At 37.1% G+C, this 16,645-nt stretch overlaps 1 protein-coding gene across 1 annotated transcript in view; it reads right to left on the reverse strand.

The window, feature by feature from the left end:
- Positions 1-10,778: 10,778 nt before the first annotated feature.
- LOC137235183 (uncharacterized) overlaps positions 10,779-16,645 on the reverse strand; it is a 1,124,977-nt gene continuing 1,119,110 nt past the window's right edge. The window contains exons 4-5 of the mRNA XM_067758315.1: positions 10,910-11,029; positions 10,779-10,860 (exon numbers count right to left, since the gene is read on the reverse strand). Of these exons, the coding sequence (XP_067614416.1) occupies positions 10,779-10,860; positions 10,910-11,029 (202 nt within the window). The remainder of the gene's footprint in view (positions 10,861-10,909; positions 11,030-16,645) is intronic.

Genomic DNA, 16,645 nt, shown 5'->3' on the forward strand with positions numbered 1-16,645 from the left:
TATGTTGTGATGTTGTTTGTATGGATATCCTCTTGGTTGAATCAGTCAGGTTTACTGTGTTCGTTAAGGGTTTTATATATTTCCTCTCCGTATTTATATCGCATATATTTGTAGAAATGTTTCATGTTGGATTATTTAGCTCCTTGTTTGTTGTTGTTGTTGTTTTTGTAGCAGTGCTTCGCCCCACCTAACAGCCGCGACCTATCACAAGTTGTCATCAATATCCTCTAACGGGAGTCTAAGGAAACTTGCTGTTTCAACAGGGGTGGACCATAAGGAAAGGGGTGTTAGAGGCATTGGTTCCACATTACAATTAAAGAGATGGTTGGTGTCATGTGGGGACACATTGCAAGCGGGGCATACATTTTGTATGTCGGGGTTGATTCTGGATAGGTAAGAGTTTAACCTGTTACAGTATCCAGAACGAAGTTGAGCAAGAGTGACACGCGTTTCCCTGGGGAGTATGCGTTCCTTTTCGGCGAGTTTTGGATACTTTTCTTTGAGTACTCGATGCACCGGGCAATTCCCGGCATATAGGTCCGACGCCTGTTTGTGGAGTTCACCAAGGACCTGCTTGTGTTTTTTCGCTTCATACGGCTGGGTTCTCAGGTCCGTATTTCCTCAAAATGCTTACGGAGATGACTCCTTAAGCCCCTAGGCGGTGCTGGTTCATCAATCAGATGTCTGTTGGGATGCTCAGGTTTCTGGATATTCAACAGGAACTGTTTGGTCAGCATCTCATTTCTCTCCCTGATGGGGAGCATTCTCGCCTCATTATGCAGATGGTGTTCTGGGGACATAAGAAGACAGCCCGTGGCAATTCTGAGAGCAGTATTTTGGCAGGCCTGTAGCTTCTTCCAGTGGGTAATTTTTAGACTTGGCGACCATATGGGTGACGCGTAGCACGTAATCGGCTGGCTAATTGCTTTGTATGTAGTCATGAGCGTTTCTTTATCTTTTCCCCGATACTGCCAGCGGTGGATTTGAGGATTTTGTTACGGCTCTGAATTCTCGGAACAATTGCGGCTGCGTGCTCACCAAAATGTAGATCCTTATCAAACGTCACACCCAAGATTTAGGGTGTAGGAAAGTCGGTAGCGTAGTGCCATCGACGTAGATGTTCAAAATGGTCGACATTTGGGACGTCCATGTTGTAAATAAGGTCGCGGAAGATTTAGTCGGTGATAATGCCAGATTTCGCGAGGCGAACAAACTGGAGAGATCATGAAGGTAGCCGTTTATTTTATTGCATAGCTCATCGATCTGTGGGCCTGGGCCTGTGGCCATTATTGTGCAGTCGGCGTAGGAAAAGATTGTGACTCCTTCCGGTGGTGAAGGTAGCTTAGATATGTAGAAATTATACAAAAGTGGGGAGAGAACACCACCCTGTGGCACCCCTTCTCCTTGGTTTTGATGTTTCGTTTCTAAATTGCACCGATGCCTGCCGACCACCCAGATCATTTGCGGTCCACCTTTTAAGACAACGGGGAAGGGTAGACCCTTCCAGGTCTTGCAGTAGCGAGCCATGGTTGACCGTATCAAAAGCTTTTGATAGGTCTAGCGCTACGAGTTCTGTTCTATGGTGGGGGTTTTTATTTAAAGCGCAATTTATCTGGGTGCCAATGGCATTTAGCGCGGTGGTAGTGCTATGGAGTTTTTGAAGCCATGCTGATGAGAGGCTAGCTGCAAATTTGCTTGGAAATAAGGGAGCAAAATGGCTTCAAGCGTCTTTGCTACTGGCGATAGGAGAAATATCGGACGATACGGCTCTCCTATGTTAGCTGGCTTACCAGGCTTTAGTAGCGGGACCACCTTGGCCATTTCCCATTTCTCGGGTATGACAAAGGTGGAAAGAGACAGGTTGAAGACATGCGCTAAATATTTGAAACCCTCTTTCCCTAGGCTTTTAAGCATCGGCATGGCTATGCCGTCTGGGCCCACCGCTTTGGATGGTTTAGCGCGACCAATGGCGTCCTCAACCTCTTTAGCGGTGATGGTGATTGGTGACGCGCTGAATTTGTGTTTATGTGCGTGTCTGTTGGCCCTCCGTCTATCTTTGTCGACCGTAGAATGCATTATATATTGTCGGCAGAAAGCGCTCGCGCATTTTTTCGCATCCGACAGCACTTTGTCGCCAAAGGCGATGGAAACTTTGTCTTTGTGCTTAGTCGGATTCGATAGGGACTTTACGGTGGACCAAAGTTTACCCACACCGGTAGAGAGGTTACAACCTCTTAGATGCTCCTCCCATTTCGCCCGCTTGTGTTCATCCAAAAGCAATCTGATGCGTTGGTTTATATCCCTTATTTGGGGGTCGCCTGGATCAAGCTGTCTTATAAGGTCACGTTCTCTCGCTAAGTTTGCGGCCTCCGCCGGGAAGTGGGGCCGGATATCGAGAATTCTCCCGGCGGGAATGAAACGTGCCGAGGCGGATTCAATGACCTTGCGGAAGGCACGCTCCCCTTGGCGGGCATCAGTCGGGATAGGGAGTGCAGCAAAGAGGTTGTCTGTAAAATATTTATATTCTTCCCACTTTCCTTTTTTGAAGTTTATGAAAGTGCGTTTTTCGGTGACGATGAAGTCGGCGGTACGCTCGAGCGAAATAAGTATAGGCAGGTGGTCGGGTGCCAATATTACCATCGGCTGCCAGTTGACGCAGTTTACGAGTTCTGCGCTCACGATTGAGATATCTGGCGAACTGTGACAGCTTCCTACCATACGTGTGGGGGCGTCTCCGTTTATTGTGCAGACCGTCGTTTCTTCTATTTGATCCGCCAACATCTCACCCCTACTGTCCGCCCGCAAATTTGAATGCCATAGATCGTGATGGGCATTGAAAACGCCTGAGATAATGGGATTGTTGCCAGTGAGTAAGGCTCTGATATTAGGGCGGTATCCACTGGGGAACAGGCAGGAGGGATGCAGTTGTTGATGATTTCTAGGTTTGCATCGCCTGACTGGACAGATAGGCCTTGACGTTCTAAGATATTGCCCCTGCGGTCGATGCCAGGATCAAATATATAATATTGCATAGAGTGGTGTATGATAAACGCGAGGTCGACTCCATTTCCGCTCTCGCGATCTTTTCTGTGGACATTATACCCAGAGCAGATCTGCAGTGCAGATCTTGCTGTGAGTTTAGTCTCTTGAATTGCAGCAATGCGGATGTTTTGCCGCATCATGAAATCGAATATCTCCGTAATCTTCCCAGTTAGTCCATTCAAGTTTAACTGCAGAATTATGAAGTGCATAGGGGGAGACGTCGCCACTCTGGAGGTAAGTGACGTGTGGCTACGCCTGGTTTGAGGAAGGACAGGACGTAATTGCTGTTGTGGCCCTGGGACTGGGCGTCCTTGGGAAAGCATTGTGGTACCCGGATGATTTGCGTTTGCTACCTGGCAACATGGCGCGATGAAACCCGTCGGGGTTTGCCGTCGCGGAGACCAGAACATCTAGGAAAGTGGCACCACCCAAGGCAGGAGCTGCATTGGGCGGATGTGGCAAACATATATATTCTGTGCTCGCAAACAGAGGTAGGGACTAAGAGTCTGTTTCCCCGACCTGCGCGATTGCTGCCGGAAAAGAGGGGGGAGAAGACGGGGGCAGGGGCTGATCCTCAGCATTGCTACCAACTCTACTGCGAAGATAGTAGTGATTAGTGGTAGCAGCTGTTTGAGTTGTTGGCGCCGTTGAGCGCGAGCAGCAGCGGGCACTTGTTGTGGCTTGCTGAGCAGCGGGGCTGCTGGAAGATTGTGGGGGGGGGGGGGGGGCACATAGGCGTATACTACGGGACGCCCTTGGGCGTGAACAGCAAGGAGCCACAAAAGATTTATAAAAGTTACGTGGACGTCGGGTTTTGGGATCAAGCCCAAAACAACCTGTCCGATGCAACCATCCCTTACACGAGATTGCTGTTGTGGCCCTGGGACTGGGCGTCCTTGGCAAAGCATTGGGGTACCCGGATGATTTGCGTTTGCGACCTGGCAACATGGCGTGATGAAACCCGTCGGGGGTTGCCGTCGCGGAGACCAGAACATCTAGGAAAATGGCACCACCCAAGGCAGGAGCTGCAGGACGTGCGCGATTGCTGCCGGAAAAGAGGGGGGAGAAGACGGGGGCAGGGGCTGATGCTCAGCATTGCTACCGCCTCTACTTCGAAGATAGTAGTGATGAGTGGTAGCAGCTGTTTAAGTTTTTGGAGCCGTGGGGCGCGAGCAGCAGCGGGCACTTGTTGTGGCTTGCTGAGCAGCAGGGCTGCTGGATGGTAGTGGGGGGGGGGGGCACATAGGCGTAGACTACGGGACGCCCTTGGGCGTGAACAGCAAGGAGCCACAAAAGATTTATAAAAGTTACGTTTTTGGATCAAGCCCAGAACAACCTGTCCGATGCAACCATCCCTTACACGAGACACACTGAACAGAGTATGACCGTCCTAAAAATATTCTTTTCCGGCAGATGCAGCAAAACCATTTCTCAGGACCGGGGTCAGGAGACGGACCCGGATTGGATTCGATACCTTCCCGGAGCAAGAGAATATGGAGCAGTCCTGCTACAAGGAGCTGCTGGGAGGATGACAATTTGAGGGAGGGACGCATCAAATTAAATGGGGTTACACTGAAATGACAGTCCTTGGTCGGGAAAAATCCCGAGTCGCTCCGGTACATAGAACCGACTGCCTTGGGAAGCGCTCCCTGTTTCTTATAAGCCCGACGTTTCACCAAACTCCTTGGCATCCTGAGTGTTGGATATCTTTATTTAAAAACAATACGAAAAAAAAGACAAATTTGTAAATACAAGTTTGAAACATTGTATAGACCATAACACAAACATTAAATGCGGAAAAAGGGAACTCACATAAAATAATAACTAAAATAAAATATCAAAAAACTCGTAAGAATATAGTAATACCATGCATGTTTGGTATATTTGTCAAACTAAATTCTAATCATAAGCATAATAGATATGCTGCCGCAATTGGATCAGTATCTTCTCGTCTATTTACTGTTTTTTCTCTATTTTCTAGTATGTGAAGACTTCTAGTGTATAAAAGAGACACGGTACTTGCTCAGCATATTCTAACACACAGACACGCCGCTGATCTACACAATACAAAAATAATAGACACAGAAAAGAAAGAGAAAATGCGGTACACTAGAGAGTCTTCACATACTAAAAAATATAGAAAAAACAATAAATAGACGAGAAGATACTGACCAAATTGCGGCAGCATATCTATTATGCTTATGATTAGAATTTAGTTTGACAAATATTACAAACATGCATGGTATTACTATATTCATACAAGTTTTTTGATATTTTATTTTAGTTATTATTTTATGCGAGTTTCCTTTTTCCCCATTTAATGTGTAGTATGATGCATGGTGCCGCCTTATGTCAATACGCTTGTAGTATTTTGCAGCATGCTCTACTACGCCAATGCACTTTATATGCAGACCACACATATTGCATTCACTTTACAATATCGACACAAATATATTTCGTGCTGATGCCGACAGCAAGACCTGTATCCAGTTACATTTCTACTGGCACATTGACCATTTCGTTAATAGCGCGACCGCGTGTCAATGACAATTCGTCAATGCGCCTGCCAAAATATTTCTACAGTTATAATTGGTTAAACTAGGTCGAACTAATATGCCGACTCAGTATGTAAATCTTAAGTGTAAATACGTATGTGTAGAATAGATAATTTTGTATAAAAGGAAAAACAATTCTAAAATAAAGACAATCGCATTTTAACGCTACACATCGGTGTTTCAACTATTGTTTTTACATATTACAAATGTTTGTGTTATGGTCTATACAATGTTTCAAACTTGTTTTTACAAATTTGTCTTTGTTTTTGTTATTGTTTTTAAATAAAGATGACCACCCCGAGGATGCCAAGGAGTTTGGCGAAACTTCGGGTTTATAATTGAAGTTTTTGTCTTGCACTGTTAAAATATCTGACCATACAAGCCTATTAAAAAATCAATTTTGAATTTTACAAAACCTAGTTGGTTATCAAAATTGTTTACATATTATGGTCAATAGTTTGCGGAAAATTCATCAAGGCTGATAACGCAACGGCAGCGGAATCTACAATGTATGATACGAAAGATGAAAAGGCGCTTGTCAGTATCATGTTGAGCATAAAATCGTTGCATGCAGCTGAATCATATCAAACATTGGAAATCATCTGTAGAGGCTTGGATTAGATTCAAAGATATATTCCAACCACAAGGATCGGCGATAAAAGTAACTTTATTTAAGAAACTTCTGTATATTCGTAAATCGGGGGAAGATAATATTACGGAGCACATAAACGAGTACTACGTCATATAGGAGCAACTGATGGAGATTGGCGTAACGATTCCCGAAGAAATTTTAACTATAATTTTGCTTTCTAGTTTGCCAAAAACGTATGAAAATTTTGTAGTAGCGATAGAAACCCGTGATACACTACCATCGTTGAATGTCTTGAAAATAAGGCTGTTGGAAAAAGGAGACAGAAGGCAACAAAGAAGGGTTGATTGTAATAGTGGTGAGTCGGAGCAAGCGTTTGTCGCACGTGTTCCTTTGGAAAAGAAAAGTTATGGTACTGTTAGTGATGTAAAAATTCGTGGCCAAGGCGGTAATAATAAACGTAATAATATCAAATGTTTTAATTGTGGTCGACGCGGACATATCCCAACCAAATGTCGGGAGGCTAAAAAGGTACAATCTAAAAGTGAAGAGTCGTCGTTGTTGTTGTTGTTGTAGCAGTCGTCGTTTTATACGATTGCTAGTATATCGCCGCGTGTCCTAGACAAAGACTCTTGGGTAATTGATAGTGGTGCAACGAGCCATTTATATTCAGATAGAAATATGTTTTCGTCGTTTCAAGAATGTAGTGAAAAAATTGCTCTTGCAGCTGATTATTATATAGAAAGCAGAGGAGTAGGTGTAGTGCAAATCAATAGTGGTCAATGTATTTGCGAAATGTGTTATATGTTCCGTCGTTAAAAAACAAATTTCTGTTAGTTAGTAAAATGTTAAATAATGGATTATTTCTTAGCTTTGATAAAAATAAAGTTGTAGTGAAATACAATAATGGTGTAGTGGTAATGACAGCTAATGAAAACTGTGGACCATACGTGTTTAAAAATATTGAAAACAAATGCTTTGGTATTAATTGTGAGAAGAACAATTTGGTTTTGTGGCACAATCGGTTTGTTCACATAAACGATGACAGATTGGTAGAAATGGTGAATAAAAATGTGGTGCATGGACTAAAAATAAAAAATTATCTAAAAATGTTTTGTATAACGTGTGCCAAAAGTAAATTGACTATAAAAAAATTTAAACATGCATCCGAAAATCGTGCTGAAGTGTTGTGTGCGTTGATCGTGCAAATAGGACATTAGTAGAGATGGCACGTAGTATGCTTATTTATAGCGGATCTAGTGAATGTTTTTGGACCGAGGCTTTAGCAACCGCTGTCTATTTAGGTAATAGAGCTGCTACAAAAGCACTCACAAATATAAGGCCTTAGGAAATATGGACTGGAAAGAAACCGCGCGTGTCACATCTTAGAGTATTGGGTTCAAAAGCCGTTGCCCTCGATAAAAGTCAAAAAACAAAGAAATGTAATGGTGAGTTATTCTGAATTTTCTAAAGCATACCGCTTATATGATCGAGAGATGAAAAAGTGATTGTTAGTCGAGATGTTAATTTTATCGAAGAACGGTAAAATAATCAGGAAGAGTCCCTACTTGATGGCAATATTTCAACATGTAATACAGTGATATACAATGCGAACCTTTTAAGCATCGAAGACCAAAAATTATTCGAATTGGTAAACGCGGACACCATCGTAAGAACCGAACTGTTCTGCATATGTTGGAAACAAAGGATATACAAATTCCACAAGTCGTATATGAGGCGTTGAACTCCAAATATTCGAAGCAATAGGAAGATTCGATGCAAAAGGAGTATTCTACACTAATAAATAATAAGACTTGGGAGTTGGTGGATCTGCCTGCTGGGGAAAAGCTATTGGATGTAGTTTCAAGCTTCAGTCAGTATTGTTGAAAATGGGTTTCAAACCACATCCTAGCGAACCGTGTGTTTATGTTAAAAATTAAAAAGGTAATTTCAACACAATAACAGTTTATGTATATGATCGCATTATAGCTTGCTCCAAATTGAATGACGTTAATTTTACAAAGGCAAAGATTGCAAAGGAATTTGATGCCGTGGATGGTAGTCCATTAAAGTTTTTTCTCGGAATGGAAATAGAACGTGAAGGGGAAATTGGAGACATAACAGTTTGTCAACGGCAATATATACTAAATTTATTAAAGCAATATTCTCCATTATTAATCCGTAGCCATTAGATGTCATTTTTCAAACCCGTTGCAATAAAAATGATTGCGAAAAAGTCAATAAGACCGAATAGCAGTCGTTAGTTGGTGCGTTAATGTATCTTGCAATATCTACGCGGCCAGACCTTTTACATTCAGTAAGTTGGCACAATGCGACAATGATCCACATATTGAACACAGAGCTGCTGCAAAAAGAAAAGGGCGCGATGGATATGAAGTTGCATTATTTTAAAACAGGTAAATCCGTTGAATGTTTTGTTGCACAAACACAAATGACAAAAAATCGTTCACTGGATGTATTTTTATTGCATTCGGGGAATGTTTTCTCGTGGTAGTCGAAAAAGCAGAGTTTTGTATCACTAAATAACATGGAAGCGTTATCAATAGCAGCCAAAGAAGCAGTTTATATCAACAAATTGTTAAACGAAATGGGTTTTGGCAACACAACTCCAATGGTGTTAAAAGGTGACAACCAAAGTGTACAACAAATAGTGAAAAATCACAATTATCATACCCGAAGCAAGCATATTGATATAAAATATTATCATATTAGAAACTTGTTTTAAAATAATGAATTTGATTTAAATTATGTTTGTACTAATGATATGATTTTAGATATTCTTTTGAAAAATTTCCAGAAGATTAAGCATTATAAATTTACAAAGCAAATGGGTTCATACTAACCACTTATTCCATTACATAATAATTTTTATTTTTGGTAATTTTTATAGCCTTATGCGTTTACGTTATGTTAATAATAATGAGCTTAAAGGCCGTGGTTAAATAAAACACAATGTTTAAAATTTCATTGGTTTTTTTAATTTGTCAATATTTCGGCTTCAGTCTGAAGCCATTTTCAGGAACTTGTGGTTATTATTTATCGACGAAATATTGACAAATTAAAAAAACCAATGAAATTTTAAACATTGTGTTTTATTTAACCACGGCCTTTAAGCTCATTATTATTTACATAATAATAATTTTTATATACGAATGACATATGTTTCCGTTGAGAAAGAGTGTTGAAACATACTCGACAAAATATATACTTGAAAATCTACTGTAGCAACAGAACATATAATCATTTACATTTTGACAATATTTTCAATGACAAGAAAGATTAATAGCTTTTTAATGTCATTCCTGTTTTTCGCTTTGTCCAATAAAGATCTTTTCATATAAAATTCTCTTCTATTTCACAGTTAATCCTCGCGACTTCTAATATATATTGTTGTCCGAAAAAATTGGAGATATAAGTTGCATATATAGTATATATCCCATACAACCTTAGGTAAGAAGCTTTTCGTAATTTTCCCCTCATTTTAATAACTAGAAGCTTCAAATTTCACCAAATGCTACACATAATTTATTTATTCTTGTCTGAAAAAACTGTAGAGATCGGTTGTATATGGGGTATTCCATCCCATTTCGACCAATTTTGAACCCGACCCCTTTAGAATTGGCTGAAAGTTTTTCTTCTTTTTCTAGCTTACGAAAGACGTTTTTCAGAAGTTTTTCAAATTTTTTCATCCAAATCAAAAAAAGTTACGAATTTTTAAAAAAACACCGTTTTTGTTTTCAAAATGCTATAACTTTTTCAAAAATTGACCGTTTGGGATCTTTTTTTTTTTAAATTTGTTTTTAAATGTACTTTTCGGAAAAAATTCAAAAAAATTTTTAAAGTTTTTTTTTGTAATTTTTCAGTTTTTCCTGATTTTTCGAAGGGCGAAATTCGAAAAATCTCGAAAAACTTCAAAATTACAAAAAAAAACTTCAAAATTTTTTTTGAATTTTTTCCGAAAAGTAAATTTAAAAACATATTTAAAAAAAAAAACATCCCAAACGGTCAATTTTTGAAAAAGTTATAGCATTTTGAAAACAAAAACGGTGTTTTTTTTTAAATTCATAACTTTTTTTGAGTTGGATGAAAAAATTTGAAAAACGTCTTTCGTAAGCTTGAAAAAGAAGAAAAACTTTCAGCCAATTCTAAAGGGGTCGGGTTCAAAATTGGTCGAAATGGGATGGAATACCCCATATATAATATATATCCCACACAGCCGATTGTTCAGATTAAATTGTTTTCATAATTTCTGTCCCCAAATTTCACCGAATATGGGGTATGTATATTGTTGTCTGAAAAAATCGTATAGATCGGTCGAATATATAGTGCATATCCCATACAACTTACCAGATAAGAGGTACATGTAGACAGCAGGAACCGTGAAACTTTGTGCGAGGATTAATACCAATCAATTATTTATTTGATATATATCGAAAATATTGCTTAGGCACATCTGCTCTGAATAAATAACATATCTTTAACAATCGGTTATTCGGATTTTACCGATGGGATAAGATTACTGCTCAGTTCCATTTATGAAAGATATGAGGTCCTCGGAACAACCGAATGTTTTATATTTCACTGGTTTTCAGTGTGGTAAATCTCGTTAAAACTTTGAGAAATAACAGTGGGTGGCCGTTACCAGCCATCTTACTGAAAGAAATTGTGAAAATCAATAAAGCCTAAATAATTAGTTGCTTACCTTCCAAAAATATTACGTGTGACTGCATAATATGGTTTCCATAATTTGAAACCAAATGGATCGCGATATGCTGGTAACTCGTTAGTGATTTCCACTGCTCTGGATTGCCTTTTGGAGAAGCTATAAAAATTATTGAAATTATATTGCATTATATTTTAGTATAAAAAAAAAATAAATTATTATATTTAAAGGTTAATGTAAATATTGTAAATTTAATTATTACTCCAAATGGTAATGCATTATGATGCTGTTGCACAGCGGTTTACATTGTACATTGTCGTCAATTCAGAATACATTTATATAGAACTTTCACATAAGGGATGTTGGTGGTGGATTACGAACTTGAAAATTCAAAAACCTGAATCTAAAACTGGGGAAAAATTAACCCAATTAATTGAATTTAAGCATTCTTTTAGGTTTGCCGTTTGAATACAATTGTATCATTTGGATTAATGTTTAATGAGTTTATACCAAAAATCATAAATGGACACATTTTCAGGCCGGAAGTTCAATGAAGTTTGAAAACTGTCATGAAAACCAGGGACATAATAGTAATACATTTTATCACATAAATATTGCTTCATAATAATTTTTGAATGAAAATTGGATTTTTTTTCAGTAATAATTTTTTGTCAACGTCAAGTTTTCATTCTTCCTCCAATAATTATTTGTCAACGCGTATTTTTTACGTTTGGAGTAGATAATTTTTTATTTTGTTGCTTTATAGGTTTTAGTCCACTATGTCGGCTCTACCAGACTTTTAGCAGACATTTGAATGGTAATCGCGAAAAACGTGGTAAGCGACAAAATCAAAATTTTTCAGGAGAACAAAAAAAAGTTTTTTATGGAAAAAATATTTTTTTCTTTTTATTTTTTTAAGCTTCTTCAAAAAATATGATAACGAAAACTTGTATACAAAAAAGTGCTGAACTTTGTTTTGAAATTACATCTCAATTCACTGTTTCAAAATTCTTTCAGTGGAAAAACGTTGTATGTTCACTGCTCTATGTCACTTGCAACGTTTTTCCACTACTCACAGCATCATGGATGATGGCATTTACAACGTTTTTCCACCTTAAAAGAGAAAGCACTTCGCATTTAAATAAAGAAGATATTGAAGAAATTTTGTTTCATTCTTTTGTTTTTTCTTCTTCAATGTATGGTAATATAAAAAACTTAACAATATAACAAACAATTTGGCTTTGAACTTTTTTCTGTTGTAAGATTTTCCAAGTAAATTTCACCGCAGATAGATTTATAAAACTCGGCATAAATATTCGGAAAATATGCTGCCATTGAAAGAATATCTTTTTTCTTTATATCACTTAATTTAATAAGCTCTCTCCGAGAGGCTTCAACGTAAAATTTGTTGTTCTTTTGGGGTTAAGATTGTAGCACGACCACATTTCTGCAATGCCTTGATTTTTTCGTATTCGAAGCATATTTGGTTCATCAGCGGAAATCTGAATCCATCGTGCTTCAGTTATTTTGCAAGTAGAGTCTTTACGAAAAATTTCCTTGAGAACATCAAAATTTTTGAAATCATTTAGAGCCATCTCATGTACCCTAAATGGATTTGATGGTCTCGCTGATTCAATTAGCCGCGAAACATCGTTTGGAACATAAAGTTGTGACGCTTTCTTCTTCAATCAGAAACCTGTTTTATAAAATAAATAAAGCAGAAATGAAGTGATGTACACTTACAACGTTTTCCATGTTACCTCTTCTGGAGCGTTTTTACAGGGTATATTTTGATTTTTTCTTGTTACGTAATCTTGTCCACTATCTCTTAACTTTTTTCTTTTATTATCTTTCCAATTATCACTATTATTTTTTTTTTTGATCCTCTATTACACTTAGCAATAATTTTCGACATTGTTGTACGTATTATTTCGCGTGTCACTTGTAACGTTTTTCCACTCACTGAATATTTCTAACTGTATTTCTACAGCTATAGGGTACATAATTTCGGAAAATTTGGTGCTTCAGCTAAGTAGTAGATTAATATTTGTGGGAATCTGCCAAAAAACAAGTTTTGAAAAAAGTGTCGCTTACCGCGTTTTTCGCGATTACCATTCATTTATTGAATGGCACGAAAACCAAAGTTTTTATTACCTGTGTATTCAGGGCCGTAGAGAGAAAATCCGCGCCCGGGACTAAACAATTTACAGGCCCCCTATAAAAAATCCACTAAAACATTTGATTAATTTGAATTAATGACGTGTCATTCATGAATCATTATTGATGGATTACATCAAAAAAAATATTTGCCACATCAACTAAATGATTTTTGGACTTATTATTTATTATTTTAACCTTTAACTTTCGCTTTAACTTTAACATTCACTTTAACTTTAACTTTAACTTGAACTTTCACTTTAACTTTAACATTCACTTTAACTTTAACTTTAATTTTAACATTAACTTTAACTTTAACTTTAACTTTAAATTTAACTTTAATTTTAACTTTAACGTTAACTTTAACTTTAACTTTAACTTTAACTTTAACTTTAACTTTAACTTTAACTTTAACTTTAACTTTAACTTTAACTTTAACTTTAACTTTATCTTTAACTTTAACTTTAACTTTAACTTTAACTTTAAATTTAACTTTAACTTTAACCATAACTTTAACTTTAACTTTAACTTTAACATTAACTTTAACTTTAACCTTAACTTTAACTTTCACTTTAACTTTAATTTTAACTTTAACTTTAACTTTAACTTTCACTTTAACTTTAACTTTAACTTTAACTTTAAATTTAATTTTAACTTTAACTATAACTTTAACTTTAACTTTAACTTTAACTTTAACTTTAACTTTAACTTTAACTTTAACTTTAACTTTAACATTAACTTTAACTTTAAGTTTAACCTTAACTTTAACTTTAATTTTAACTTTAACTTTAACTTTAACTTTAACTTTAACTTTAACTTTAACTTTAACTTTAACTTTAACATTAACTTTAACTTTAACATTAACTTTAACTTTAACTTTAACTTTAACTTTAACTTTAAATTTAACTTTAAATTTAACTATAACTTTAACTTTAACATTAACTTTAACTTTAACTTTAACCTTAACTTTAACTTTAACTTTAACTTTACATTTAACTTTAACTTTAACTTTCACTTTCACTTTAACTTTAACTTTAACTTAAACATTAATTTTACCTTTAACTTTAACTTTACCTTCAACTTTAACTTTAACTTTAATTTTAACTTTAATTTTAGCTTTAACTTTAACTTTAACTTTAACTTTAACTTTAACTTTAACTTTAACTTTAACTTTAACTTTAACTTTAACTTTAACATTAACTTTAACTTTCACTTTAACTTTAACTTTAACTTTCACTTTAACTTCAACTTTAACTTTAACTTTAATTTTAACTTTAACTTTAACTTTATGATAGAGATCCAATTTTATGTATTTGGCCTGTTGCTAAAACCGAACCTTTTTTGAGCCTTTTCGAACCTTTTTTGACAAATATCCGTTACGGTTTTTTTTATTTAGACGCCAAGCCCGCGATAAAATCTATGCAATAGCTTAAAAAGGGTTCTGACCAAAGTTTTCTGAAAAACTTTGTTTCCGAATTTTTGTTTTCTGAATTTATTGGGGCAACCGGATGTCGGACCTCAACATCTATGGTGGCGTCTCTAGCTTGGAGTACGACGTTTCTTTCATTAATGGTAGTCAGTATTTTGAACCAAATTGAGGACAGCAAGATACACTCGAACTTGTTGATGTATTTGAGAATGCCGGTAATATCTCCGTATGCTTGTGCATTCAAATTTAGCTTAAGTAATGCGTTTAGTGCTTGCGTTAATCCTGGAACATGGTTTGCAAATGGTCTGATTGCCTCAATTCAAGACCACCTAGTGTCTGAAAGACTGTGAAGAGAGCTCGGTACATTTTTTTTTGAGGATGTCCTATTGTTGTGGAGTGCTGCTAAAAATAGTAAAACATTTTTGTACAACGTCCAAAAAAGTAATTGCAGCCGTACAACATTCTGCAGCATCAACACCACATAAATTCAGACTGTGGGTTGAACTAGGTGAGCAATCTTTTGATGGGATTTCATGTTTACCTAGAGTATGGCAAATTAAATCAGCGATTTCCTGACAGGTTTTTTGGCTACAATACACGAAAGCCAAAAACCGTTCTTGAATTGAAAAATTTGTTGCTTTCGAATTGAAATGGAGGTAGAGCAAAATGAACGTAGTTTGAACGTAGCATCAACGATAATTACAAAATACTTGGCTTTCTTGCGTTGATCTAATATAGTTTCCCTCACGTATTTTGCACAAATTTCGTGTATATATCGATGTGAAGGATGTGTCCTAGTTACAGGGGGGTGGAGAGAAAATCCGGGCCCGGGACTAAACAATTTACGGGCCCCCTATAAAAAATCCACTAAAACATTTGATTATTGATGGATTACATCAAAAAAAATATTTGCCACATCAACTAAATGATTTTTGGACTAAGAGCTGAAAAAAAATGAACACAGAATATTTACTATTAATACTATTTTATTGTGCTTTAGTAGAGGGTAATTTTCATACCCTTGGGTGACTAGGGTCTCGAGATATAGGCCCGGGTAACCCTAGAATGTGTTTGTAGAATATGGATAACAAACGAAAGCTGTTGATGAGTGCTTTAGTGGAGGGTAATTTTCATTCTCTGGGTGACTAGGGTCTCGAGATATAGGCCAAAACGTGGGCCCGTGAACGCCTAGATAGTGTTTTTACATTATGGGAATCAAATTGAAGCTGTTGATGAGTGCTTTAGTACAGGGTAGTTTTCATACCTATTGGTGACTAGGGTCTCGAGATATAGGCCAAAACGTGGACCCGGATACACCTAGAATGTGTTTTTACATTATGGGTATCAAATTTAAGCTGTTGCTGTATGCTTTAGTACAGAGTAAGTTTCACACCGCTGGGTGACTAGGGTCTCGAGATATAGGCCAAAACATGGACCCTGATATACCTAGAATGTGTTTTTACATTATGGGTATCAAATTGAAGCTGTTCATGTATGCTTTAGTACAGAGTAAGTTTTACACCGCTGGGTGACTAGGGTCTCGAGATATAGGCCAAAACATGGACCAGGATACCCCTAGAATGTGTGTGTATTATGGATATCAAACTAAAGCTGAGAGCTTTAAAGTAATTTTCATTGTGATATTCGTTTTAGTCGCATCAACCTGGCAAAACTGATAAATATGCATGCGAAGCCGAAATAAAGACATGAATTAATAATACCCACGTACCTATTTACATACGTCCTATTCGAGTTGCCTGAAATTTGGTATATAAATTTGCCTATGTTAGTATTTAGGATGCTTTTTCCAGAAAGTAGACCAGAGACGAACTGGGACTGGGATTAGGACTAGGACTGGGACTGAGACTGAGACTGAGAATAGGAGTGGGACTGGGACTGAGACTCGGAATGGGCCTGGTACAAAATACATACCATCCTCTGGGACTGGCAATAAGATATGAAGAAAAATGAAAAAAACTTGAGAGAAGAGAAAAGAGAGAAGGAGAAGGAAACCGAGAAAGAGATAGAATGAGACGAAGATGGAGATAGATGAAGGGAAAAATACGGAAGGAGGAGTGAATACAAAGATTACGAAAAAATGTAGAGGGGGGAGGGCAGAGTTAGACGGAAAATGCTTATTAAAATGTATGCAGATAGACAAAATTTAGGGCAGAACAACGTCTGCCGGG

Source organism: Eurosta solidaginis, chromosome X, assembly GCF_040869045.1.
Source record: "Eurosta solidaginis isolate ZX-2024a chromosome X, ASM4086904v1, whole genome shotgun sequence".
In the NCBI taxonomy this organism is placed as follows: Eukaryota; Metazoa; Arthropoda; class Insecta; order Diptera; family Tephritidae; genus Eurosta; species Eurosta solidaginis.